At 38.4% G+C, this 25,444-nt stretch overlaps 1 protein-coding gene across 6 annotated transcripts in view; it reads left to right on the forward strand.

Annotated features, from left to right (window-relative positions):
- Positions 1-25,444, forward strand: part of COL5A3 (collagen type V alpha 3 chain) — a 137,438-nt gene that overhangs the window by 96,451 nt on the left and 15,543 nt on the right. For all 6 annotated transcript variants that reach the window (XM_087956548.1, XM_087956550.1, XM_087956553.1 and 3 more), the window contains 20 exons: positions 4,483-4,527; positions 4,913-4,966; positions 7,634-7,687; positions 8,228-8,281; positions 10,364-10,471; positions 10,858-10,947; positions 12,569-12,622; positions 12,888-12,995; positions 14,324-14,431; positions 14,683-14,736; positions 14,932-14,985; positions 15,372-15,479; positions 16,418-16,471; positions 16,565-16,618; positions 17,920-17,973; positions 19,462-19,515; positions 19,777-19,884; positions 20,413-20,466; positions 21,348-21,401; positions 24,775-24,828. In XM_087956548.1, the coding sequence (XP_087812674.1) occupies positions 4,483-4,527; positions 4,913-4,966; positions 7,634-7,687; positions 8,228-8,281; positions 10,364-10,471; positions 10,858-10,947; positions 12,569-12,622; positions 12,888-12,995; positions 14,324-14,431; positions 14,683-14,736; positions 14,932-14,985; positions 15,372-15,479; positions 16,418-16,471; positions 16,565-16,618; positions 17,920-17,973; positions 19,462-19,515; positions 19,777-19,884; positions 20,413-20,466; positions 21,348-21,401; positions 24,775-24,828 (1,377 nt within the window). The remainder of the gene's footprint in view (positions 1-4,482; positions 4,528-4,912; positions 4,967-7,633; positions 7,688-8,227; positions 8,282-10,363; positions 10,472-10,857; positions 10,948-12,568; positions 12,623-12,887; positions 12,996-14,323; positions 14,432-14,682; positions 14,737-14,931; positions 14,986-15,371; positions 15,480-16,417; positions 16,472-16,564; positions 16,619-17,919; positions 17,974-19,461; positions 19,516-19,776; positions 19,885-20,412; positions 20,467-21,347; positions 21,402-24,774; positions 24,829-25,444) is intronic.

Genomic DNA, 25,444 nt, shown 5'->3' on the forward strand with positions numbered 1-25,444 from the left:
ACGCAGGATTAGGTTCACAACTCTTAATGCCTTTTTTGGCTATGTAGTTACAGTGGGCTCTAGCACTTAGATCATTTGAGATGAGTACTCCAAGGTCCTTGACAGAGTTTGTGTCATCAACAAGATCTTGACTATTCAGCTTGTATTTCATTTTTTGATTATTTATTTTTTGCCAATATGTAAGATAGAGCATTTATTTGTTGAGATTTGAAGTTGCCATTTGTTTGACCATTCTGACGCATAGTTGAGGTCTTTTTGAAGGGTAGCAGCATTGTCAGTGGTGTTGAACAGCTTTACATCATCAGCGAAAAGAACGCAGTTGCTCTTAATATGATCACAGAGGTCATTTATGTAGAGTATGAAGAGAGTTGGTCCTAGAACACTGCTTTGGGGGACACCACTGTTGACAGGTACAGGATTTGATAGGATGCTCCCAATTTTGACCATTTGTTGTCTGTTTGACAGGAATGCTTCTATCCAGTTATGCAGATATCAAGAGATACCATAAGACCTTAGTTTTAAGGAGTAGTTTGTCATGTACCACTGAATCAAAGGCTTTACAGAAGTCTATGTAAATTGCATCAATTGCTTTGCGCTGATTTCCTCTTGTTTAGTGTGATAATTGGTACATTCAGTCTTTATCTGGTGGCATAAATTTTTGTATTGGCTTTTAAAGTTGGCAACGTGACCAGATTTGTTTTTCTGCCAAAGGGATTTCTTTTTGCATTGGAGCTCCCTTATTGTTTTGGGTAATTTGTTTTTTCTGGTTTTGGGAGTTGTTAATGGTACATATAGTTTGATGACTCTTTTGACTTCAAGTAAAAATATGTTGTAATGGTCTTCAACAGTATTGCATCCAGTGAATAGAATTTGCCAATCAAGAGATGAGAGATCATTGTCTATAAGATGTTGCCTTTTTTGAAGTTATAATTGGGGATCCTGTCGTTATGGTGATTTTTGTGAGGACATATGTTGAGACAAAAGTCAATCATGCTGTGGTCACTGTTGGAAAAGGGTTCATTAATTTGTATTCCGTAAATTGAATTCAAACTGTTGCAGAAGATGAGATCGAGGCAGTTGTTAAGTCTAGTATTGTTGGTTGCTAGTTGTTCCAGTCCTAGTGTGGTAACGGCATTGTACAGGATTGTGTGAATGGGTTCAAATGTACATTCATTTAGTTTCCAATTTATAAGAGATAAGTTGAGGTCACCATGAAAAATGAGAGGGTGTGGGCAGGAGGCAGCCCATGTCAGTAGTGAAGTTAACTTGTTTGCATGAATTATATTATAGTCAGGGGCACAATAGCAAAGTAAGAAGCGGATTGAGATGTTTAAGGACAGTTCACAGATGATGATCTCGGGAAGAGCAAGCTCTTGTATAATTTGGATCTTTTTTAGATTTAGAGACTTTTTATAGAATATAGCAACTCTACCACCTCTACGGATTTCGCGATCTGACCAAAAAACTTGATATTCTCTTCTAGTGGTAATGGAGTCTGGGAAAGATGCATTTAACCACGTCTCACAGACAAATATAATGTCAAATGTAGCTGAGCTTACAAGGATGAGGAATTCATGCATTTTATTTGTGAGGCTTCTTGCATTAAATAGTTTGCATTTAAGATATGAAGTAGTGGGTCTGGAGGAAGTAAGGGGCGTGCATCCCTAACGTTGGATGTTTGGGTGATGGATATTGTGACGTAGGTTGAGGCTCTTGGTTTTGGTACAGTCAGCACGGTAATCAATATATAGATTTGTATTACCTAATTCATGTAATCTTTTGAGCTCAGAATGTAGCTCCCAGGATCGTACATGTTTCTGTAAGGTTAGATCAGGGTGAGAACGAAAGTTCTTATGGTTGTTGCTCTTTGCAAGTGAATTTATTGAGAAAATGAATTTGCGTTTGCTTGTTTCATTTTTGCAAACAACCCTGCAGAGGCGTGGGATCATCAAGCCATCTTCGTTTTTAAGCTCAGGACCAACACGGGAAATATCAAGTATTTCTTCAGGGGAGATGCTTGATTTTCTCTGATGATGTTTCGAACATTAGAAATGTCATCATTGTCATTGACCTCTAGACCAAATAAGATGGCATTTGGTCGCTTCCGTTCATGCTCAACAGCTTCTTTGATGAGGATGGGGATATCAATATTTGTAGGATTTGTTGTTTTTTGTGGATTGGGTTTTGGTTGCAGTTGTTGAGTAGAGATATGGTTTGTAGATGTTTGATGTTTGTTTTTTAGTACTGTCTCTTTTTTTTCAAGGTTTGCCAATCTAGTTTGTATAGTGTCCAGGGATGCTACAATGGTGTCAAGGGATGTTGGTGTCAAGGGATGTCAAACATGTATGTTTCAATGGTATCAACTCTTTCAAACAGGGTAATGTATTTAATGTAGTTTGGGTCTGCATGGCGGACAGAAATATGGAAAAGCATTGGCGGATGTTTTTCGGAATAGAGCCATTTGCTTGGGTAATCCTAAGCAATTATGGTGAGTGTAGTTGTTACAATGAGAACATTTGATGTAATCTTCATTCTCCTTTAAAGATTCCTTACATATAAGGCAAGAGCAAGAGTCTTGTGGTTCTTTAGTAGGGATTTCTTTCTTTTTAGGTTGAGGTTTGACATTGGATTGTTTTCCTGGCATGGTGGGTTTGTTGAGATGGTTTGTTGATTAGGTTGTTCAATCAAACAAGGTATTATGGTAATCAATAAAGTAATATCGTGCCAAACAGTCTATTATACTAATCACACTAATCAATTAATTTAACTAATCAATAATCACTCTAATAATTAATTACACTAATCAATAAACTAGTCAATTAATTGTCCGAATCATTAATTTGCACTAAACATAATAATCATACTAATATTCAAAATAGTTAACCAAACTAATCAATAACCACTAGTCTATGATAATCTATAATAATATATTACTCACTAATGATAAATAATTGTAAAAATTAATTAATCATTTAGTAAGATCAGTTAATCAATTAAACAGAGTTATATTGGGAAAAATTAGGGCAGGAAGAGAATAATGGGAGGAAGAGGAGAAGATTTGATTTGGATGGTCCTGGGGGGTATAGGAAGAGGGCATATATTAGGTTGGAAGTATAGATGAAAGTCTTTTGGCAGAAGGTTACTCTTTACTTGTTTCTTCAGATCTTCAGTTAGTGATTTTTGGGAACCAGATCTGTCTTCACACGGATCTTCTTGTCTTCGGGCATATATTAGTCTGAAGGTAAAGATGAAAGTCTTTTGGCAGAAGGTTAATCTTCACTCGTTACTTCAGATCATCAGCTAGCAATCTTAGGGATTAGGTCTGTCTTCTCACGGATCCCCTTGTCTTTGGTCAGCAATCTTAGAAATTAGGCTACTGCATGAATTAGCAGGGCTGCGCTCTGAGATCAGGACCTTCGATGTGGGATTTGACGATCGCAGATGATCGATGATGAAGGCAGCAGTTTGGGCAGCAGTTTTACTGGAAGGTTAGTGCTCTGGGATCAGGCCCTCAGCCATTGGAAGTGCAGCGGTTGGAGCTCTGCTGTTGATCGGGGCTCCAACGGGTTTAGGGCTACAGCGCTCCCTTAGAAATTAGGAGCTTCAGCTCCTCAGGATCTCCAGTGCAGGTGATGGTTTTATAGGTTTTTATAGGTGGGAAAGGCTCCAACAGGCTCTGGGCTACAGCGTTTTGAAGGAAACAGTAGCTCCAGTGCTCTGGGATCCCCGGCACAAGCGGTCCTTCAGGGTGGCCACAAGGATGGCAAGCGCTCCCGAAACCGGTCCTCAGTCACAGGATTGGGTGATTTTTGCCGATAACTGATGCAGGTGGCGACCTAACAGAGTCTCTTTTGATCAGGGATGAACAGCAAATCTTCCCACGATCAACTATTTATTTTAATCAGGAAGGGAAACGGTAGGGACCCACTCGCGATCAAATGACCATCGTAGCAAGAGCCTCACCTTGCTAATTATACACCGCCATCTTCGAATCCGCTACACACAAACATTGTATAGATTGCTCATATCGTGCATTTTTATCCAGAGTTGCATGATTTCATTTTTAACTGGTCCCACACATTAAGACTAACACTATTGACAAAACCATCCAAAAGCCCCCCAGAAACAGAATAAAACACTAATTTCTTTGTTTGTTGGAATGTTAGCATGTATGGGAGAGGCTGATATATGTGTCTTATTTATAAAATCTATCATTACTTCCTAAGATGCCAGTTTTCCTACAAATAGAAAATTTGCAGTGTAACTTGACCTGATACTGTCTGAAATGGTATTTTAGAAACTCTGCATTATGTGATATACCTGACTTTGTAGATGAATAGTAAAACTCCTAGGCTCTAATGATCTTTGCTATTTGCTGGTTTTTGTTCCTCCTGCTGTTTGTTGTTAACCCTTGCTGTTAAATGTATTTAAAATCTGGAATGGGTTTTTTTTTTGTTCTTTAACTAATATTTCTTCCTCCAGGGTGACTCTGGCCATGATGGCTCCCCAGGAAATGTAGGAGAAAAGGTAAGAATAAGATGAATGATCAAATCCCTGCAAATGAAGGTCATCTATGGTCAGCAATCTTTGTTCTTCCTCTGGTAAAAGTGTGTCTCAGGAAGAGAAGTTATGACATCATAAAGGCCATGATATCTCTGAGGCTGTTGAAACCATGGGAATGTCTTCATGAATCCAACAGTCTCAGAAATAGCATAACCTTTATGATGTCACTGGTTCTCTTCCTGAGATACACTTTTGCCAAAGCAAAAATCTCCACATAAACAGTTCCTTTATAGACTATGGGAAGAAGAGCTGCAGAAATTTAGATATTTACAATGTGATAAATGTGAGAGTGGGGAAAGCAGAATAGGAAGCTAAAATATATCAAAGTATTTTTTTTCTTTTTCCACAGGGGCCCAATGGGCCACAGGGGTCCAATGGATTCCCAGGATCAAAGGGACCGCCAGTAAGTAACCCACTGTTCCTTTTGCAAAAATTTCTATTTAACTAGATGTAGGAAGAGGTAAGGATCAATATCCCATAAAATAGTTGTGTATGACAGAGTGGATTGTATTTTTTATTGTTACAAACTAGCTAATAAAAATTTACTGTTTGAATTATGCATGGGGAGAATGCAAAGCCCAAGTTAAAAATACATTGTGTATTCAAAGACTTAAGTAATCAATAGACATACTGTTCATTACAGGCTACCTATAAGTAAGTAAACTGGTAGGTGCAGAATTTCAGTTTTGGTGGTATTATATTTTTACTTGCAAAATGAAAGAGCTTGAGTCTACTTCAGGGGTGGGATTCAAAAATTTTAACAACGTGTTCTGTGGGCATGGCTTAGGGCTAATGGGTGTGGCTTGGTGGTCATGTTATTGTCTGGGCGTGGCCAACTCAATATCACTCACATCGAGGCACGCATCTCCTCGCCTGGCGTCTCATGACTGTGGGGATGCTGCAACAGTCGTAAGTGTGAAAAAATGGTCATAAGTCACTTTTTTCAGTGCCATTGTAACTTTGAATGGTCACTCCACACAAGCAAAGTACCAGCAAAGGAGGGAAAACAACTCCAGAGAAATTCCTGAGACAGGAAGTCTAGTCCTGCCAAGAACATAATAAGGGTTAATGGAGAGGCAGTTGCTGTAAGCAACACCAGAATGTTTCCTTCCTGCCTTCCTTACAGGATTAGGCCCAGTAATTTCTTCTAACAACCAGTTCTCTGAACTGCTTAGAAAGTTAACAACTGGTTCTAACAAATAGGTGCGAACTGGTAGAATCTCACCATTTGCTGCAAAATGGTGGTTTGGACAATTGGTTGTTGACACAATTGGGATTATAAAGTTGGATGTCTGCCTGCCTGGGACTACAATTGCTTTTGTAAGATATACAGGATACGTAAAACTTCAGATATCTAAAAGATTACCACCAGTGTCAGATTTTGCAGAATCCAAAGAATGGCATTTGAGTTAAGGAAGCATGTTTGAATCCTGTTCCTTTATTTATTTTTTCTTGCCATAGGCATTCATTTTGACCAAATTAGTTTTACCTAAAACATGTTAATTGCATAAAGAAGATGAAATAGCATAAAAATGTGGGGCATATTTCTATCATAACAGTTTAATAGCTTGACATATTCTTTTAAAGCTGCCTGGAGGGGACCAGGTGGCAGAATTTATTATTAGATCTTCTTTAATCTTCTCTACTTTTCAGAGCTATCTTATTCCCATCTCAGTCCCGGTAGGGGAGCTCTGGAGGGCAGTCCTCATATTTCAATCTCTTCTCCCATGTTCATGATCAGAACACTTCAAAAAATGTAATCCTTGTTTGCTTCTTGAGCACATGCGATATAGATTTCACAAGCCCCAAATTTCCCAACCTTTTTTTATTATATATATATATATATATATATATATATATATATATATATATATATATATATATATATATATATATATATATATATATATATATTGCAATCTTAAAACAATTTTATTAGGTCTGGCTCAGCATGGCTATTTATCTATACTGCATTGTGAAATACATTTATTTAAAACAGTAGCATAATAGATTATACAGAGCAGTTGCAATTGTAAAACAGACCAAGTCTTCATCCATAAACCCAATACAAATTTTTCTTCAAAGGGTCCAGTATGTATATATGTATAGAATATCTTTGCATAGACCACAAAGGAAGCCTTCTAAAGCCTTGTGTTCTCCATACACATTAAAGGAGAATTCTCATCATCCCTACTAGCATGGATAATTTACATTGCTGGAGAAAATAGGGCATTAGGATAGGAAAGGTGAGAGAGATAGGTTGTGTTCAAATTTTGATAAACAAACAAACTGCTTTAGGGAAATTTCTGTGGCAATGATATGCCCATTGATTGGACAGGAAACACTTTGGATCATGGTTCCATTTGAAGTATTAACAACATGGATTCTTCCAACAAATCATTGCTAACAGAAGGATTCTTGTCAAAAATTATTGTCAAGGTAATAAGATGGGACTGTTTCCCATCACACCCTCATTCTCCTGCAACATTTCCTGCCATCCAAGCTTATCTTTGTCTCTCCTTTTTTTAAGGCAACTGGTGAACCTCTAAACGTACTGCTGAGTTGCAATGATCCACTATTTACATCTTCTAGAACTATGCTTGGAACTCAATTCTATTCTTGTAAATAAAGATGATATTGGAAGCAGGCAAACTCAGAAAACAAGAATTTATTGTATTTCTGGAAAGAGAAATTCATGAAAGCCTGTCAGAACAGTTCTCTAGATTGATTAAAGTCTAGGAAAATGTTAGTTACTTTGAGCCTCTTTCTCCTGTCCTCCCCTCCTTGGGTCAAAAAATCTTTTCTATAATGGCCCAAGTCCCCCTTTTAATATGTTTGCTCTGCTTCCTTTTCTGTGTTCCAGGATCTATTAGATATTTCCTCATAAAAGCTGCCATTTCCTTTATAGTATGCCAGTTTTCCCATTAATTGATTGGTTTAGAAGTAGAAGAGTTACAAATAAATAAATACTGAAGTTGTGAAGGAACGATCCTGGCAGGCACCATATTTAGTGCTTGAACACCTACCACAATCTGTAAAAAAAAACAATACGATTATTTCTGTTTGGAAGGGTCCTGTAGGAAAAGATGGTCTACCAGGACATCCAGGCCAGCGTGGTGAGCCAGTAAGTATTAATGTAAATTTCTCTCAAGGTTGATTGTTGCCATGTGGTCTGTGGATAACTGCCTCCTTTTTTGTCTTGTTCTCCTTTGCTGATTTCTTGCCTTGGTAATTTGTCTGGCTGCTTTCTCTTATATTTCCTTAATGGGCTCAGCATTCTATTGTTGACTCACCAGAATGATTTTCGTTTCTCCATGAGATGAAGGAAAAAATGTCAGTCACACCATTTTCTCTACACATTCTAAGGTGATCAGTCCTAAAAACTAAAATAGTCAACTGGGTTTCAGGTGTTGAGCATTGCATTTTGAGCATCCCTAATGCTGAGCATTGCATTTTTACTTGCCTTATCTGATACAACTCTTCAGATACATTGGACCAACACTTGAAGTTCCCCAATGAATTTGGTTCATGGTCCCACTGGAATCCTCAAATTAATCATTGTTGGGAATTGTTAGGCTCCTGGATGAGTGAACCATGAGGGAGATCTCCATTGGACTAAAATGTCTTCATTTTAGATAATAGTCTTCCTTTCTCTTTTCAATAGGGATTTCATGGCAAAACTGGCCCACCAGGGCCAACAGGAGTTGTGGGGCCACAGGTAAAGAGGTCCTTTAGTTTACGTATTCATAATTAAAATATGTATTCATAATTAAAACTAGGCAACCTTCATTGAGATACCATCCATGTTGCTAAAGTAGCAGTAAGACCTGATGACATGTGCAAATCTGATGTAGAAAATTAATAATATCTGTTTGAATTTAGTAGATACCATGCATGAAAAATATTCCAGAGTTTCTAGCTACCACAGTTAGACATGCAACATTTCTTAATCAAAGGGCCATATTTGATCTCTGAGTGGGGACCCACTATGAAAATTGCATGATTATGTTATTGTACACTTGTTGTCTTGTTGACATCATTTGTTACAGATGTTGCAAAATTAAAGTTAAGTATAATGATCATTTCTTATGTATTTAATATTATTTAATATCCCCATTTCTCTCACATTAAAAACTACTGGGGATACAATATCCATGCGCTCATTCTATCCTTTCCAATTCTGAGAATTAAAATAAGTACTGAACTAGAATTTGGGAAGCAGTAAACATAAAGAAGAAAGTATTAGCTAAACATTAGATAGTACTTGATAACAAACAAGTTATCAAGTTGGTCTTGATTGGCTGGCAACATTGTGTTTCCTGCATTGGAGGCTTTTAGTGCAGCTTGGCTCCGAGTAAACAGACAGCTATCATTTATTAGGAAGCTAGGTTTCATCTGAGTGCCAGGTTGGGGTGTGTTTGAGCTGGAGGTATCGGGGGGGCGGGGTCTGTTTGTGCCCAGGTGTTTGCCTGGCTTATGGTGTGGAGATTTTTTTGTTTGTGAGTGCAGGCTTCCAAATAATGGATAGTCTGGTGGAGTCATCTCTTCTATTCATGCTTTCAGGTCTTTTTTCAATCTCTATGGCTTCTCTGATAATTCTGTAGCTGGGGTTTTCTATAGTGGCTAGGGTTTTGGTGCCATTGAAGTCGATGCTATGACCTGTTGCTTTTATGTGTTGGACTAGTGAGGAAGTGTGTTCCAGCTTTTTTACTGCATTTTTGTGTTCATCCAGGTGGGTACTTATTCTTCTATTGGTCTGTCCAATGTATGTGGCTGGGCATGATGCACAGGGGACTTCATATATGCCTTGGTTTTCCAGGTCAATTTTATCTTTGGGATTTCTTAGGATGGCTACTATTTTTCTGTCTGTTTTGAAGGCAGTCTTGATGTGATGCCTGTGTAGTAACTTACTGATTTTGTCTGTAGTACCTCTTATGTAGGGCAGGACAGCTGTTCCATAGGTCTGTTCATCTTCTAGGTCTCCATTATGTCTCAGTGTGTTTTTGTGGATCAGGCCAGTGATTTTGCTTTTGTGGAAGCCATTGGCTGTCAGTACTTTAGTCAGGGTGCATAGTTCAGTCTTTATGTGTGTCTTGTCTGCCAGGCGTTTGGTTCTGGCAATTAGTGTTTTGGCCACGGAGTTTATCTGTGCTGGGTGGTGGTGGGATTGGGTGTTGAGGTAGCAGTTGGTGTGTGTTTTCTTCTGGTATATGGTGTGTCCTAGTGTGCCATCTGGTTTTTTGTAGATTAGTACATCTAGGAATGGTAGTTGTTTGTTTGTTTCCATTTCCATGGTGAATTTGATTTTTGGGTGTGTGCTGTTTAGGTGTGTTAGGAAATTGTTTAGGTTTTCTTTTCCATGGGGCCAAATAACCAGAAAAAACCATTCTGGCACAGCAGTAGGCTAGCACCAAATTTAAAACAGAAACGGCTGTGAAAGTCTGACTCACAGACGAACACAATGCAGAAGCCTGATGATGGCAGATGAGATTCTGCTGAAACGTTGCTACAACTTTAAAAGCACAATTATAATGATGTGGGAAAATATCCGAACAAAGCTGAATACCATACATGTAAGTATCTGCGAAAACTTAAGAAAACATATATATAGTATAGTCCATGTATATAGGAAGAAGAGATTATTCTTATTATGGTCTTCTTGGATCAATAAGAAGATGCAATGGAAATATCAGTTGAAGTCCTTCAAATGCAGGATGAATGATCTGAAAGATGACCCAGAGCAATACTTTTATAGTTATGTCTTTAACCTCCTCTCAAAAACATTGTATCTTCTCTACAGGGAAACACGGGGGAAACTGGTCCTATGGGGGAGAGAGGCCACCCAGGCTCCCCTGGTCCTTCTGGAGAACAAGGCCTGCCTGGTATTGCTGGTAGGGAAGGTGCCAAGGTGAGCACTAGCAGGTACCATAGTCATAAACAGGGATTGAGGGCAGGTGAAAAGGAAAGGATTTTTCTAAATGCTGCCAACTGTCTCTAAACCAGTATCAGCATTGTCTTAAATGGATTGCCACATATACATCTCAGAAGAGCTGCATTTCAGTCCTAAGGCAATAACCATTCTGTATTTTTGTCATGTTCAATACAAGGATTAAGAGCTTGTTTATGCAACCTTCATTCCACAAAATCCTTTGCAATGGGACCATAGCATGGGACATGCTGATCCATACATCTGGGTCCAGTAACTATAGAAAACAATTGATTTGTCTAATGAAATTAGCTCACATCAAAATTATTAGAAGTAACTGTACAGTAAAACTAGATCTTTACTTCTAGGGTGATCCTGGACCTAGTGGCATCCCAGGCATTCCAGGTCCTACTGGAATTAGAGGCTTCACAGGAGCCCGTGGTCCTGTTGGAGAGAAAGTAAGTGTTCATGAAGATGGATGGGAAATAATGTGGAACTTAATAGTTATGATGGGTTGTGATGACTTGGGGCACGACACAAAGGCAACGCAGTCAATTAATCAATAAGAGTTCCTTTATTAGCTCCAACTTTGCCCCCAATGTCCTGGTTACCTTCTGGCTGGAGAAAAACTCTCCCAGGAACAGCCTTTGTCTGCAGAGAATCAAGTCCAAAATGTGGTCAACAAAAACTGTAACTGTAAGTCCAATCAAGGTAAAATGAGGTGATTAGTTTGGCAGGGCAAGAGCAAGAATTCCAGATGTAAAGACACGGCAAAACTCAACACGGTTGGAAAGACGCCAAGGAACACAGATAAGCAAAGTCAACACAAGATAAACTCACATTTGCTCCCAGTAGGTGTGGCTAATGAAGGGAATTAGGGTCCTTTCCTCCGCCGTAAGCCATACAACCCATGTTGCTCTCTTCTCCATTCCTCCCTGCGTGCCCTAGGACGATGAGGGGGTGGGCCTGGGTCTTTCTCTGAACTTCCTCTCCCTTGTCCTACCTCTTCCCTGCTCTGCCCAGCTGGACTTTGCCCTTCCCCAGTTTCCTCCACAGCCAACAGAGCTACACTCCCACTCCCTGTCAGCTGTTCATCTTCCTCCTCAGATTCAGACTCCGACAGGGGCACGACAGGTATAAAATAGAAAAAAGGTCTATGCTGTACTAGGCTAATTTAATTTAACTGGGTTATTTGGCTGCAACCACCATGGGCCTCTAATTGCAACTTACTTGAAATGAGTAGCAAGTCATGCCCTTGTTGGAGTCCAATTCTGAGGGGGAGATTGAGCAGCTGACAGGGAGTGGGAGTGTGGATCTGGTGGCTGTGGAAGAAATGGGGGAAGGGCACAGTCCAACTGGGCGTTCAGAGGAAGACCCAGGGCCATCCCCTCTTCATCCTAGGGCACGCAGGGAGGAACGAAGAAGGAAGCAACATGGCTTATGGGAAAGGAAAGGGCCCTGATACCCTTCATGGGCTGCAGCTGGGAAGACTGTTTAAAAGGACAAACTGTGCATGGCAAAGTTGCTGGAAGCAAAGCGTGCATTATCTTTGTTGAGGCTCACCTGGGTTTTGGCGTCCTCCCAACTGTGGGTGCTGTGTTATCCTTTGGAAGTCTGCAATTTATCATCCTGGCCTGTTGTGTTAATTACTTCAGCGTGGTTTGTGATGTTGTTTTTTTTAATTTCTAATTATCTTTACTTTGGGTTTGGACTGCATTTCTTCCCTTTGTAGACTGTTTTTAGAATAGTTTGATCTCCAGCCAAGGATAACTCAACATTGGGGGCCAAGTTGGAGGCATTAAAGGGAATTTATCTACTTTGGTGACTTTGTTATTTTTGTGCCATGCCCCGGGTCATCACAGGTATTGTGTTGCTATGTCTTGGGTAAAAGATTCCATGGATCAATTTCCTTACTTTTATTGGACATATCATGCTAGGATAAATGAGCCTTTGGTCTGTTCCTGCCTGCATGTGTGATCTAAAAGATCCAATAGAAAACGAGAAAAAGAAAAGAAGGGAACATGAAATGATCACATCTCCATGGAAAATCATCTTCTTCTGTTTTACTTTCTATCATAGGGACCAATTGGGCTGAAAGGAGCAGAAGGGCCACTTGGTCCAGCAGGCTCCATGGTAAGTAAGCTAGTATTTCCCCCTAACATCAAAAGAAAGATCAGACTTTCATTGCACAGTGGAGAGAGGGGGTGTGCAAATAATACTCATTATCAGTGAATTGAAGACACCCTTACTGCAGCAAGATAGTCTTGGAGTCAAATTCTTGGTAGTGATGTTGCAGCCTAAATTAATTAATAGCAAATATTAATCAAAGGAGAGGTTTGCATTAGAGATAACTTCAGATTGGAGAAATGGGCTTCATAGATTTATTCCCTCCTGATAGGGTCCTCCTGGTGAGCGAGGTCCCTCTGGAGCAGCTGGAGGCATTGGACTTCCAGGAAGAGGGGGTAATCCTGGACCACCTGGACCTGCAGGGGAGAAAGGAGCACCGGTATGTAGAAGGCACTGTTTTGCCATTAATGATCAATTTTTGAAATAGACATTACAGTTCAACACAGATCTTACCCTAAAGAGCGGGTGAACTAGAACTTAAATAAAGGAAAGTCATCTAATGAATGCTTATTATAGCCTATTCCAACTTCCTGATGTGTTAGACTACAATTCCTTCTCTGTGATGGGAATGTATCTCAGTTTGTTGGAGAACATCAGATTGGGAATCATGCCTTAGAGAGAATTTTAAGATGAAACTATTGGATCCAGGAGTTGAGTAATAAAACATCCTTAAGGTCTGATTTTTTTACTTCCAATGCAAAGAGGTTCTTTGCTCAGATCCATAGGTGGCATCACTTGCTCCATCCTGGGTCTGGTTCTATCCATTATAAGATGGTATAAATTCAGCCTAGCAACTGCTTTGGACATTGTGCATGAAACCATGCCTTCCCTCTTATTTCATCACTTTATATTTTAATCTTTTTGATGTGGAACAAGACTTTGCATTTCTAAATGCAATATGCAAAAATTTTCACTTAGCCAAGTTTTAATTAAAATCTAAAAGAGTGTCACTATCAGATTAAAATACTAATAGGAAAAAAGTGTTCCAGATAAAAATGGATTTAGGGAAGCCAAATAGGAAGAATGAATAATAGTATTAAAAAGTTTTCCAGATGCTCACTCCTATTATTGAGAAGTAGTACCATTATGTTAATACTTGCTTTATAAATTGCCAATTGCAGCACTTTAAGAAGCAAACTGTCCATCAGAACAGGACGACGCATGAAACAGTGGCACTTATACAAGATTTTGTCTGTAATTGACTGGTATAAACAATGTCAAAGTCAAATCTCAAGATTTGTTAGACTCAGATGTGCTCATTAGGTCCCAGGCTGATTTGTAAAACTTACTACAAGTAAAAATGAAAGGAAGAAAACTTGCCATTACTGTCCTGTCCTGATTATTTATCTTTTATTCCTAACATAAATTAGGATTATTAATTGACTGGTTGCCAGCAACCTAATTTTTATATAGCTTTGTGGCCACTTTGAGAGTTTTGTATCAGCATCCTCTGTGTGACATAACTCAGATGTAAATTTGTATGTCTATACTTTGTATATAACCTGTGAATTGCAATGGATCTTTGATTGCCAGTATCTAGTTGGTTTGAAAATTTAGAACTGAGAATTCTACAGAAAGTTTATTCCCAAAGTGTGTCTAATTAAGGTATCCATTAAACTGCAGCATCCGCTTTTCTGTGCATAGTGAAAATTCTTTTTCCATAACGGACATCTTTATTTGACCATGTTTTTGTGTTCTTTTTCCCAGGGTGATCGAGGACCAATGGGTCCATCTGGTCATGATGGAATCCCAGGTCCAGTGGGGCTTCCAGGCCCAGCTGGGCCTCCAGGACTTGCCGGAGAAGACGGTGACAAAGTAAGGGATCTGCATTTTGGAGGAAATAGGAGGTGTAGTGGATCCATTCGATTACATAGACCTGTTTTTGTTTCCTTGGCAACACATGGCTTGGCAACAACTTTATTGAGATTTTCCTAGCAATTATTCTATAGCTGTTTTCCTTAGCCAAGACTTTAGTCAGTAGGAGAAATGTTCCTGATAATAATTGCTGCAGTGATGTTTTCTCTATTTTTTTTCTGTCCTCTGTCTCTTAATGTATGTGTGTATAGGGAGAAATGGGTAGCCCAGGACAGAAGGGAAGCAAGGGCGAGAAAGGAGATGCGGTGAGTTAGAAGGAGATTGTTCAAAGGCTTTGATGAAACTTCTAACAGTTGCCCTTTAAAACTACTCCCACATTTGCTTACCATTTCTTTAAGGTTGGACTATTGAGATTCCTTTAAAAGATTGGAAAACCAGGAATTCAGCACCAGGAACAGAGAACTAAGTGTCACTGTTTCACATACTTTCTTTTTCAACAGGGTCCCCCAGGACCAACCGGGATGCAGGGTCCTATTGGGCCTCCAGGACTTCCTGTGAGTCTTACTTTATCCCAACACTTTTTGCTGAAACAATATGAATTTAAGAAGTTTAGTGGAGAAAAAAAAAACCCTTCCTCTTACTGTATTTTCAGTAAATCCAAAATGCCCTAAGATTTCCCCCCCCCCCCCGAAATGTTTGTCTTTCTTTCAAGTAAATATCTACATCATTTCCCTTCAAACTGTTTGTCTCCTCTATGCACAATTCCTCTCCTTTCCCTTATCCCTATTTTCTTTAACTATTAAGAAGTTCCTTCCCACAGTAATGTTTAAGATCCTGCTTGGTTAAAATACTTACCATTGTGTCACATAAATCCCAGACTTTTGGACTGCTTAAAGCAAGTGAAGAATCGTTGATCTCTAACATAATATTTTGCTATTAGGGAGCTGATGGGGAACCTGGGCGCCGAGGGCAGCAGGGCATGTTTGGCCAAAAAGGAGATGAAGGTCCCCGCGGTTTTCCAAGTGTCAATGGCCCACCTGGGTTACAGGTGAGTATGAGACCAACAAACAATCTTTAGAAGGCTACACTAATTTGAATGAAGGCAGCATTAAAAAAAACATGGGTTTCAATTAATTTTATTTCTCTATCCAGTTAAATCCTGTCCTTTGGGAATTCAAAACAGCTCATATAAGGATCACCCATTTTATCCCCATAACACTAGCATTGTGAAGTAAGGTTGGCTAAGAGATAGTGCCTATTGATTCACACAGTGAACTCAGTATTTGAGTAGAGACTTGGACCTGGTTTCTCCAATCCCAGACTAAATCCTTAATCCATTATTTAGTGACTAAGTTTGGACAACATGTTTAAGCAAATCTGCTAAAGACATAATAGCTACATTCACACAAAACATTAAACTTCAATGATTTACAACTTGGGTAGCTTTGTTTTGGTTTAGTGTTATACAGTCACAGTTATCTTTAGCTGTTCATTGTACAAATTAACTGTGGAATTAAAAGCCAAACAACAACACAGGAAGTTCAAATATAAAAAACCTTTGGTTTATGATTCTAGTTGAAACCAATCTTTGGCTGAATATTGATATGCTAAAATTTGATATTTTGGGAATATATCTTGTTTTTCTGAATATTAATTGAAAGGGAATTGGCATTTATCATAGTCTATTGAAGTCTTGAAGCTGAAAACATGTCACAATAAAAATTAAAATGTTTCATTTGATTATTCCAGATTTTGGTGCAGTTACACAATCACGTCATTCTCTTGGCTATGTCTACATCGATCTCCCTACTAAATCTGAAGTTCATTCACAAATATTTAAAACAAAGAAAAGAGGGGGAGGGAACCCTTATCTAAATTTCAAATATGTTCTTTTAAATCTGATCATTGTCCAGAATCAGAGAATAAATCGAATGCTTTCTACTGCTCAACTGTAGTCTGTTGTATACGTGTTTGTTTCCATCACAGGGAATGCCAGGACTCCCAGGTGAGAAGGGCGAAAGTGGTGAAACTGGGCTAATGGTAAGAGCCATTTGTTTCCCCTCTGGCTTCACCTTTGACCCTGGGCTTGATTTTATTACCACTTATAAATCATTCCCTTTCCATTTTCTCTAGGGCCCACCTGGAGCTCCAGGGGCCCGAGGCCCACAAGGTCCCAGTGGTGGAGATGTGAGCAACATTTTTTTCCTCATGTAAAGCAAAGGGATTTCAGACATTTAAGTATTCCTGATAATTCAAAACTATATTCCTATCTTCCTCCTGGGGAAGATGGAGACATCAATTGGTGCAGAAGTATTAGACTGATAGTTTTGGGTAATCCTTGAAGATGAGTTGCATGGAGTTGCAACACGTTATATGAATGAGTGCAAGTGTAGTTGGGCTATTGAGAAGACATGCTATGAAGTGTGGCTGGTTGAATATGAAAACATGGCAGACAAAAGAAAACTCCAAATTTCTATATAGCTCCGATTTACCACACTGAACCATATTCCAGATAGCCATAGAGCAGCACATTTATTCATAGTGCTGAGCTCACATGTTCATTTTATTTAAAAGTTGATGTGTAATATATACAGTACAGTGCACATTGAGCAATCTTCTAAATGGAAATGATCTGTATCTGTTGACTTTGTAACAACAGTTTCAAAACAATTAGGGTTACGGTGACCATATTTTTTTTCATTTATTGATTGGGTTTTATGCCATTACTCATTCTAATAGTTTTAGATGCAATATAATCAGAACCATAAAGCATGGATGCTCCTGGGGATCCTTGCAGATCGAAAGACAGTCTAGAAAATTAAGAAGTAAATTAAACAGGCTAATGGCTATTGAAATAAACCTAGCATATAGATTAAACTGATAGAGACAGAAAAAATTAATATAGTCATAAAACAAATTCAGCCTTCCTTTTATCAATAGAAGCTCAAAAGCAGGTCTATGGATATAGAACAATGGCTAACTATAGCTTCATGTGTCTCCATGATGTGCTGATTTGATGGATGAATGGTCCCACCAGGAAAGCATCCCCAAGAGACCTCAATAGTTGTAGCTATTGAGCAGGTAGATAGATGCTTAGGTAATGCAGCATGTCAAGTAATCATATGAGGACCCTTGAAAATCAATTTAAGTAAGTGCCTGGGCTCAGCAGTATCCATTAATTTGAAGGGCCTCGTGATATGCATGAAGCTCCCTCCATGTGAAAAGAGAAACATAGTTTCGTGTCAGGAAATGCGCTGGGTATTAAATTGCACAGTCCACAGATGATAAATGTCAGTGAGTTATTCGGTCTGGAGATGAGGCATAAGGCAAAAGGGGATGAGTTTAAAAACAACAAGACTTCAGATATTAAATGCATGTAATATTAGTTGGAAGGAATGCTCTGATGTGATTAAGTAATCGGTTTAAGAGTTAATACTCAGGACTGAGTGATTTCTCTGAACTAGTTGTTGTGTGTCTTTTTATTTCAGGGCCCACCAGGTCAGCGTGGTGGGGTAGGCCAGCCTGGTGCCGTTGGTGAAAAGGTGAGGCTTGAGAGGATATTTCAGGTGGAGAGATAACCCCTGTGATATGCAGATGACTTTACCCAAGAGGGTGTAAGGGATGTGAAGTATTTGGTGCCAACATTGGGGGAAATTGGGATTTTTCCTGAGGGGAAGCAATTGTAGTGCAGAAAGAGGGAATTGTGAAGCTAGATTGTGTTTCTAATTCTTTCTATCCCGTTTCTATATTCATTTCTGATCTCTTTTCACCCCCACCTTCCAAAATATGCATGAAATGTGCATGCCTTTCTCATAACAGATGCATGTGGGTAAAGCATTTATTCTGGTGCATTTTGAAATACTACTTCCATTCTATCCTATTTTAGGATGCCTTTTTGTTTCAATATATTATCTTTTATTTGGAAATGGCATAGCAATATTTGAAAAAGAATGTGCCATGAGGGATATTTATGTTTTAATTCTTGTGCTGGCTTGGAAAATGCAAATGAGATAAGTTTGCATAAAAATACAAAGCCAGTGAATTAATGGTCTGTCAGTATGTGATGGTATTGGAACCAACACCATGGGCCTCAGCATTTTCCTCAGTACATTCACATCTCTGCAAGGGAACAGAAGGTTGTAATTTCCCTGTAAAATTTGCATACAGACTCTTTTCTCTGGCAGCTTAGATTTTAGCTAGCAGCAGATACATGGAGCTTTCAGTTATTCAAGAGGAAACAAATTCAATGTGGTAACAAATAGGAAGGGAAGAGAGTATATGGAAGCTGGAAATATTGAGAAATTAGTGTATGTCCATTGTTGACATGTGCTATCAACAGGTGGAAGAAGAATTATAAAGAACATTTTAGCTTGCAGAGCATGTCTATAGTTAGAAGGATAACAAAATTCTGCATAATATACATTTGCCCTAGGAAATCTAGATCCAATGGCTTCTGAACAGTCCTGAAGTTCCTGGATATATCAGAAGCTGAATCTTGTCTCAGCAGACAGTTTCTAACTTTCATCCTCATTCTGTGGTTTGGAGTATATTGAGAGTGTATTACAAGCTTTTACATAAAAAATTTAATAGTCTGTATGGCTAATAAAAAATGTTCAAAACAAATTGACAAGGATGCCTGCTACTATCCCCCTACCTCTACTTCTGGACAGATGATATACTTGCAAGCAAAACTCTGGGCTGCTTTCAGCTGCTATCTTTATTCTAAAAGTGCTTGTAAGAACCAAGTGTTATAAGAACCAACAGTGTTATTGGAAATAAAGATCATGCTGAAGTTATTTTTTCCAAATAAAATATTTTTTTTAAAAAAAATTAAAATGGCAGACAGCATGGCAGAGACCAATGAAGTGCTTCGTAGGTACATTGAGGAAGTCTAGTTTTTAAAAATGGATGGATACATAATTTTAGTATGTGTCAATGTGCATATCTGAAAACTGGTCTCAAATAAGAACTGGAAATGCAACATTGGTTAGGTTAAAGATTCACTCTTTATTTTTTCTCTTATCTTCTAGGGTGAGCCAGGTGAAGCAGGGGATCCTGGACCACCAGGGGAGCCAGGCCTACAAGTGAGTTTCTAAGTTTTGAGAAGACTTCACATGTGGTACTCCTTCCCTCTTCTTTGCAGGGCATGCTACTTGGAACTCAATGTCTCGCTATACTACATTACTCTCTGAAGTGTAGGGTCACTTGATTAATTGATCCTTCCCTGTCTTCGATTAAGTGAGCAGCTTAATGCTAAGGATGATTTAATAAAGATCCACTCTGGTGGGAATCTCCCACTACAGTGGTAGAGGGACTCGGAGTTATATCTATCTGTGCATTCACAGGGAGTGAAAGGTGATGTTGGTGAAAAAGGAGATTCTGGCCCGTCTGGAGCAGCAGGGCCGCCTGGAAAAAAAGGCCCCCTGGGGGAAGATGGGTCCAAAGGGAACATGGTGAGCTAATGATTTCTGAATGTCAAAGTGGCAACAGCTATGTGATCCTACCTCTTTTATGGAAAAATATGTCAGATTCATCTAAAATGACACCTAAAATGATTTTTTTATGGCCGAATTGATTATCCACTTCTATAGCAACTTCCAGGAAAGATTTTGCAGCTGCTTTGAATGGATAGCTGAGTGAGCACTCTCATTTTGTAGTGAAGTAAAGTTAATTGCATCTTTTCAAAATGCAGTTAGTATCAATTGATATCAATTAATAGTAATCAATTAATATCAATTAATTGATAAAACTGGAAGGGACCACTTGGCTGTCAGTTGCAATCCTCTAACATAGTTGACATGATTCAAGATGTTGGTCTCTCAATTCAGATCTTAAATTCAGGAGATCTAAAAATCCATAAACTGACACAATCTGCAATTGATACTATTTTCACTTAGGCTTGTGAGGGAATAGTTTCCTTTCACCTCTGGAGAAACTGATATTTTCGGATATTTATGGCTTATTGCATTTCTCCATCACAGGGTCCGATAGGATTCCCTGGTGACCCAGGTCCAAGCGGAGATCCTGGTCCTCCTGTAAGTATCAGCTTTGAACTGAGTCACAACATTGTCACATTTCATTTCCGGCTTTGGAAAAGAATTTAGTGGGGTAAGAAGTAGGAAAAAAGTTTGAAAGCTACAGCTTTTGTTTTGTTTTATTTTTAGGGAAAAGGGGAATCTCATACTTGGGATCTACTCAAACCTTGTCTTTCATAATTTTAATTACATGAAAGTTGACAATTTTTTACATGAATTACACAAATTACATGAAACAGATTAATAAAAAGAGAGTTCGGGTACTCAGTTCTGCATCTAGGAATTGTTTGTTTAACTTTCCAACTCCTAGGAGCTGCTGTTTTTAGATTTATAATCAATCATAGCTTTTGTTGGATGCAAGGAGAGACAAGAGCTTGGCTCTTTTTTATGTTGGGGTGAATAATCACATAGAAGAGGGATGCAGAACCTGTGGCCTTCCAGGTGTCACTAAACTAATGCTAACAGCATCTGAATCTGGCAGGTCTGGTGATTAATTTTCCTGGAAATTATAATTCAGCAAAATCTGCAAAGGTTTCTTGATGTGAATAATAAAGAGGTTTTAATTATATTTCTGATATATTTGTATAAGGGTTTTGGAGCTAGTACTTCACCTGGATTGGGATTGAAATTAATGAATAGTTTAGGAAAAGGTTCTATGGGTGAAGCTCCCTAAATATTCTGATGAGGTCTGAGCATATTCAGTGACTAGAGAAGCTTGTTTCAAGTTGGAATGGGAAAGCACAATGTGGTACATTGAAGGAAGAAGGTGTGACAAAATAAATGATGAAGCTCTGAATCGTAGCCCTCCATGTTACATTTTGTTGCAGGCCTCATTTGTGTTTAGAATCTGATTTGCTTTGCTCCTATCTCCTTCTGTGCAGGGCCTAGATGGAATTTCTGGTGAGAAAGGTGATGTGGGCGATCCAGGACTTCCGGTAAGTATAGAAGACATTCCTGGTGGAGAAACTATCCATTCTACTCTGTAGCAATATTCTTGTTCACTTTTGCAAAAAAAAAAAAAAAAAAGTCCATATCGTACCTCAATAGCAACAATATACATATTGAGGCTTTATTTATTAATTTATCTACTTATATATTTACTTGTCCCAAAGGTGCCTTTTCAAGAAGCAACTGGACTTTCTGTTTTTTCTTTGAAAACATTTCGTTTCTCATCGAAAAAAGCTTCTCGGATGAGAAGTGAAACGTCTTCAAAGAAAACCCAGAAAGTCCAGTTGCCTCTTGAAAAGGCACCTTTGGGACAACCATGGCCTGGATGACTGAGAATCTCCATAGATATGTATTCTTGTTTTTCATATTTTTCAACTGCTTATCTCCCTTGAAGGAGGACTTTGGGCAATGTACAATAAAATGTTAAAATATAAAAACAGTACAAAAGTTAAAAACTTCTGGTTTTTAAAATTAATTAGAAGACGAAGAAAGGCTTTCAGGGCACTGGCTATGTGCTCCTCTGAGCTTTCCATGTGAAGCCACAGAGCAATGTTTTAATTCATTTACAGAAGGCCAGGAGAGTGAGGGCCTACCTTACTTCCAGGGTGGGGAGAATATTCCACCAGGTGGGGGAGGGAGGAATGGCAGAGAAGGGTCTCTTCCTAGTCTCTGCTAGTCAGAGTTTCTTTCCCGAAGGGGTCGACAACATACCTTCCCTGCCTGTCTGGGTGGGGGAAAAAAATCTATGTAATTGGATGAAGATTGTTCTGAAGGTAGCCTGGCCCCATCCATTTAAGGATTTATAGGTCACAACCAACACCTTGAATTAGATCTGGAAGCAAACTGGCACCCAGTTGTTACATGTGCCCAACTTTGGGCACCCAAACTGCTCATGTAATTTTGTAATCATGCATTCTGCGCTGGCTGAAGCTTCTGGATACTTTTCAAGAGTAGCCATGTGTAGAGTGCATTGTAATAGCCCAAACAGGAGATGGCCAGGGCATGGCTGAGCAAGCTATGTGATGAGTTTTTCATAGAGGTATGATTATTAGGAAAAAATGGAAAAAACACAAAGCAATTTTGAAAGAAATGAAAGTGGTGAAAAGAGCTAAAAAAGGAGTCTCCAGAGGAGTAAGTAGAATTAAGAATAAAACTAATGAAATTATTTGGAATGAAAATGAAATAAGGGAAAATGGGAAAGAGGATGCTAACGGTTTGTAAAGGAATGAAAGTAATAAGTCAAAAAATGATTTGAACGTTACTATGAAAAATGTTAAAATATTGATGTGATTTACTTATGGTGAAACTGCCTGTAAAGATTTTCAAGCCAAGCTGGTTGTATTTGGTAGATAAAATGGAGCAAAACATTGCACATTTTTCATAAATCGTGGAAAAACAGTGAAGAGAGATGAATTTGTGTGTCTTGTAAGTTGAGGTATTCATTAAAAATGGCAAAATGGATGGAGAAGTGTTCCGATATTAAGAAAAGTAATGGATAGTGTGTGATCTGTTGTGAGGAATATTTCTTTCTCAAAAGAAGTGGAAATGTTTTTAAGACTCTGCTTCTATATCCACTTTGATCTATGGAAGAAAGAGTTGGGAATGTCAGAAGAAACACGAAACTAGGTAGAATGCTGAGGGGAAGAAGGCAAAAAGGGAGAAGGTCAAGAAGAAATGAGTGCTCAATGAACGTGATTTGAATATAAAAGAGGGTGATTGATACGAGAGAAGCTCACTCAGTCAGTTTGATCACACAATCAGTGAGGATTGAATTGCAAAATGAATATATACTGTCGAATGGAGTTGAAAAGATCCTCAAAAATAGAGAGATGAGGTCTAAACAATGAAAGTATCCAGTGATTGGGGATATGGTTGAAACAAGAACAGTTTCCAAGAACAGAAGAGTGTAAAGAGTGTATGAAGTGAATTAAATTTATCTTTATTTTCCTTTGTTTTGTTCTTATTTTATAAATCCTTAAGTTTCTTTTCCATTCTATTTCTTATATATTTTCTGTGTTTCATATATTTCTGGTCATCTTGAAAATGAATAATGGGTTAGGTTCATATCATATTCAGCAGGCTCTGACCAGTTCTGGAGAATCGGTAGCAGAAATTTTGAGTAGTTCGGATAACCGGCAAATACCGCCTCTGACTGGAGATTTTACAGTATCCTTCCCCTGCCACGCCCACCAAACCATATCCACAGAACTGGTAGTAAAAAAAATTGAATGCCACCACAGGTTCATATATATGGAAGTCCATTTTCTTCATAGCATGCAAGATTTTATATATCCTGACCATATTTTCCTCATTATCCTTCTTTGCCAAACAAATTAATCTCAAATTATAATGTTTTCACATGTGAAAAGTATTCAACCGGTCTCTCTCACACATATTTTGATTGCTTTCTTCTGTAGTTTTTCCATCTCTATTACAATGTTTCAAAATTGGTTACCAGAATGATACATTATTCTAGATTGGGATATAATACATAAAGACATTACAGTATTGGCAGTTTTATTTTCCATTCCCTTTTAAAGGTTGCCTGGTATGAACATGTTTTTTTCACAGTTGGCACTCATTGGTGGAATCTTCACCAATTCTCAATTTTTTTTCCTGGTTAGTTACAGACAGCTCAGATCCTGCCTTATGTATGGGATGTGAATCTACATGTTCACTGTATATGCAAATGGAGTTGACTAATTTGTTTCCTCTCCTGGATTCAGTTTTTTAAATTTGTAAAGTGGGATTTGGGAGTCAGGGATATGTCTAAATTTAATAAAATAAATTAATGAAGCCTGATAATTGAAGTTCTCTGAAGGGGACAATAAGGAAGTCTGAATATATTTTCAATATTATGTTAACTGAAATTTCCAAGATTTGGAGGCAAACCAGGGGAAACCATGATAAATCAATATCACCAGTGTGTGTATTTTATTGCTATTATTGTATTGTAATATGGGGAACCTAAAGTGAAAACAGTTGAAATCCATCAAAATGTTAAAAGCATTTTGATGTCAGAATGTTGCATACTATACAGTTGTCTCTTAAAATATTGATATTGATGTATACTTAAAAGCCACACCCACTGATCCAAATAACAGTTGTCACAAGTAGAAACACTGCATTCATGCGTAGTGACATATTTATATATAGCAGGAATCTTATATCAATCCAATCAAGGATAATTAAGTTTCATTGCACCCAGGGACATTTTTTTGGGGGGAGGGGGTGTGATTGATCTACATCAGACCATGTTATGGGATCAGGAAAATTTCTCTGTACACTACAACACATGCCTTCCCAAAAGATGTCCTTAGAAATAATACTTTTTGTTTTATTTTTCTTTTTTTTGTTTAGGGTCCACCTGGAGCTTTGGGGGAACCAGGTCCTCCTGGGCCACCAGGGAAGAGGGTAAGTCGGGACTTATATTGGCAAACCTCCAAGGAACAACTGTTCTTTCTTCTCTTTCTGTATGAATGCCTATGACAGCATGCTCTGCCCACCAGTATCAGATACAAATCTCCAATAAACAGCACAACTGGATGGAAAGTAGTTCAACAAAGTGCCCAAAAAGTGATGCAACTAAGGATCATGGATGTTCACCCCAGACTAAACAAATACCAGCACTCCACAAACAACTTCAAGAATAACTGAATCATACTATGACCCCAGAACACACAAAAATGCTGACAACCACCATCAAGACTGCATCTCTTAAGACAAGCTGGAAAAAAAGGAAAATAAAGCTAAAAAATAAATTGCTCAAGCTAATCCCCTGGAAACAAAGAGATATCTGAACTTAAATGCGTAATCAATATGTCCAGCCCTCCCCAGTCCACTGCAGAACAATATCCTGCAAAAATCTAACTAACTAATTAACTAACTAACTTGTTTGTTTGGTTTTGTTTGTTTGTTTATTTATTTACTTTTTTATGCTACCCATCTCCCCTTTAAAGTGATTTTAGGCGTCCTACAGGTTATAAAACAAGTGAAAAACAGTTAAAAGATTAAAACAGTACAAAATTAA

The sequence above is a fragment of the Notechis scutatus genome, chromosome 2, assembly GCF_049901735.1.
Source record: "Notechis scutatus isolate UNSWTSFEM ecotype Mainland chromosome 2, rNotScu1.2, whole genome shotgun sequence".
NCBI lineage: Eukaryota > Metazoa > Chordata > Lepidosauria > Squamata > Elapidae > Notechis > Notechis scutatus.